The sequence below is a fragment of the Priapulus caudatus genome, unplaced genomic scaffold (assembly GCF_000485595.1).
Source record: "Priapulus caudatus unplaced genomic scaffold, Priapulus_caudatus-5.0.1 Scaffold738, whole genome shotgun sequence".
NCBI lineage: Eukaryota > Metazoa > Priapulida > Priapulimorpha > Priapulimorphida > Priapulidae > Priapulus > Priapulus caudatus.
In genome coordinates, this window is record NW_014577799.1 from 69,481 (window position 1) to 72,918 (window position 3,438).

Consider the following 3,438-nt stretch of genomic DNA (forward strand, 5'->3'; position numbering starts at 1 on the left):
AGAATGGTTGGAGAAGGGGGAGGAGGGAGAGGATGGTGGGAGAAGACGGAGGAGGGAGAGGAGGGGGAGAAAGTGGCGGAGAAGGAGGGGGAGGAGGTAGAGGAGGGAGGAGGAGCGGGACGAGTTAATCAAAGTTGACTAGACACAAAACGAGTGTGTGCCATTTTCGCGGTGGTTTGCCGGTGTGGTGTTTTGAACATAAACATTGTTCAAAACTACCCATTGTCAACTGGTCTTTTAAGCATGATGTAGGCTGTTTTTTAAGAAAAAAAACGTACTCTACACGGTACCTACGTTCAGATACTATACATTGGTCGTTTAAACTCATTTTTGAAAAAAATGGACATAGGCAGTTTTGAAAATAAGCTCTTCATATGTAGCACAGATTATATTTGAAATAGCATTGAGTTATATTTGTACAGAACAGTGTGTGAGAAATCCACATTAGGCCGCGTTAAGGAACAAAAACATCCATATTAAAGGTAATAATAATAATGATAATAATAATAAAATAATAATAATGGTGCTTATGATGATTATATAACAATAACAAGAATACAAAAATATACAAAAAATGAATAAATAATAATATTAATAACGATAATATAAATTATTTCAATTTAGTATCCACGTTTCATTTGTATGCTTCATGGCTAACTTACAGATTCGAGGAAATTGGGCGTGACCACGATGAAAATGGTGGCCGAACACCAGATGGTCCTGAACCAAGGGGTGACTTCCGCCCAGATAGCAACACCAACTGTCCACGTCGGTAATATCTGAAAACGATCATACAGGCAAATCGTAAATTATATCTATCTATCCATCCATCCATACATACATGCATGCATGTATGCATCCATCCATCTATCCATCCATCCATCCATCCATCCACCCATCCATCCATCCATCCACCCACCCATCCATCCATCCATCCACCCACCCACCTATCCATCCATCCATCCATCCATCCATCCATCCATACATCCATCCATACATCCATCCACCCACCCATCCATCCATCCATCCATCCATCCACGCACACGCACACGCACACGCACACGCAGACTCACAGGATAGCGTGGGCTCGGCACGGACAAGATACTTTATATATTGTTTCTTTATTCGTTTAGAATTTGTTGGGCATTGGTTTACTTTTTTATTTTTTTATTTATTTATTTATTTATTTTCATCCATTTATTTATTTCTATATGCGTATTTATGCATGATAATATTTAGTCTAATGAACGATACAGTTCTAAATCGCGCAGATTTATATGGAAGTAATAACAAATATGATTGGTTTAGCTGCCGTACTTAACACGTTCAACGCGAAACACGAGTATACTCGTTGGGTAATGCTATCCCCCGGGCGTGGAGGGAGGTGACCGCAACGTGGCAGCACTAGTGTTAGAATAGTGTTAGGATTAGGGTTAGGGTCAGGATTAGGGTTAAGGTTAGGGTTAGGGTTAGGGTTAGGGTTAGGATTAGGGTTAGGGTTAGGATTAGGAACAGTGTATTGTTGAAAGCTCATAGGTACCTACTACAATACACAGTGTATTGTTAGAAGGTGTTCAACAATACACCGTGTATTGTTGAAAGCTCGCTAACAATACACAGTGTATTGTCAAATGCCTAAACATACAACACACTGTGTATTGTTAGTTACCTAGTAACCAGGATTATCTGCATAAATACATCAATTAACAGGCCCATGTCAGACAACACGCGCTTTAGACACAGCGTGAGTATGCGATTCGATATTGATGTATATCACGGCATACATCACGACAGAAATATGAAGCATTGCATGGAAATACCGCACAGCATAATGATGAGGTGTAGCATACCATACACTGTAAAGATGAGATGCAGCAAGTACCGCATAGACGTGCGTGTCACAGAGAATACAAATAGGTCTCGTCACACAGCACAAAGATGTGACACCACATGGCCACGCCACGCAGCACAAAGATGTGACAGCACATGATCACGTTACATAACATAAAGATGTGACACCTCATGGCCACGCCACACAGCACAAAGATGTGACACCACATGTTCACGCCACACATCACAATGATGTGACACCACATGGTCACGTCACATGGCATAAAAGTGTGACACAATAAGGAAATATTATATGGACATGCATTTCATACAGCGTAAAGATGTGCTGCAACAAGTACATGTCACGCGGACATGCATGTCACACAGCAGACATATGTGACACAACATAGTCATGTCACACAGTGTGACAACGTAAATTCGACAGATTTTACTGAGCAAGACACCAAGGAATTACGAAACAACAACGACAACGACGACAACATCAACAACAACAACAACAACAACAACAACAAGACGTTATCTCACGACGTGGTGAGTAGTGGCAGCGGCGGCGGCGACGGCGGCGTGGTAAGGCTGACGTTGGCAACGTACGATGCTTGCTTGATGATCAGGTTCCTGTCGTGCTCGTCGTAGACGGCGGCGACCGTGAGTAGGTTGACAAGGCACTGCGACACGGTGATCACCACCATCAGCACCGTCTTCGTGACGTGGCTGATCTGGATGAGCAGCGAGATGGACAGCAGCACCATGAGAACGCCCATCGTGAGATACTCCGGGTACAGGCACTGGTTACCGTCGCCCGGTAGATACGTCGGAGAGCGGCCCGTAAGGTTGCCGCTGTAAGATGGCGGGTCGTCACACGCTACCTGCGTCACGAGATAACCGCAATATGGCATGTATTTTGTTTCATAATTCTATTTTTTGTTTTATGGTTGATTATATCATATATAACATTCACGGATCGAATGCTTCGATTCTCAGATCGAATAATGTGATTCACGGATCGAATGCTTCGATTCACGAATCGAATAATGCGATTCAGAGTCACGAGAGTTTCACAGTTTTAGAAGGACGAGGTATATGAGGAGAGGAGAAAGTGGTACAGGAGGAAGGAGAGAAGGTAGAGGACAAGGGAGAAGGTAGTGAGGGAGGAGGAGGGGAGAATGGGTAGAGGTAGAAGAGGTAGAGGACGAGGGAAAAGGTAGTGGAGAAGGAGGAGGGGGAGAAGGAAAGGAGGTAGAAAAAGAGAGACATGAAGGAGGTAGAAAAGGGGTACAGGAAGGAGGTCGAGGAGGAGGGTAGAAGGTAGTGGGGGAGGAGGGGGAGGAGGTAGAGGAAGGAGAAGGTAGAGGGAGAGAATGTGGTGGAGGTGAGGGGGAGTTGGGAGATATGGGAGAAAAGAGGTAGTGGAGGAGGAGAAGGTAGAAGAGGGAGGAGGTCGAGGATGGTGGGAGAAGGTGGAGGAGGTAGAAGAGGGAGTAGGTAGAGGATGGTGGGAGAAGACGGAGGAGGTAGAGGAGGGGGAGAAAGTGGCGGAGAAGGAGGGGGAGGAGGTAGAGGAGGGAGGAGGAGCGGGACGAGTTAATC

The 3,438-nt window shown here is 44.8% G+C and overlaps 1 protein-coding gene across 1 annotated transcript in view; it reads right to left on the reverse strand.

The window, feature by feature from the left end:
• The window catches only part of LOC106813194 (adenylate cyclase type 3-like), a 22,366-nt gene extending 19,754 nt beyond the window's left edge, over nucleotides 1-2,612 (reverse strand). The window contains exon 1 of the mRNA XM_014817261.1: nucleotides 2,377-2,612. Within this exon, the coding sequence (XP_014672747.1) occupies nucleotides 2,377-2,612 (236 nt within the window). The remainder of the gene's footprint in view (nucleotides 1-2,376) is intronic.
• Nucleotides 2,613-3,438: the final 826 nt, after the last annotated feature.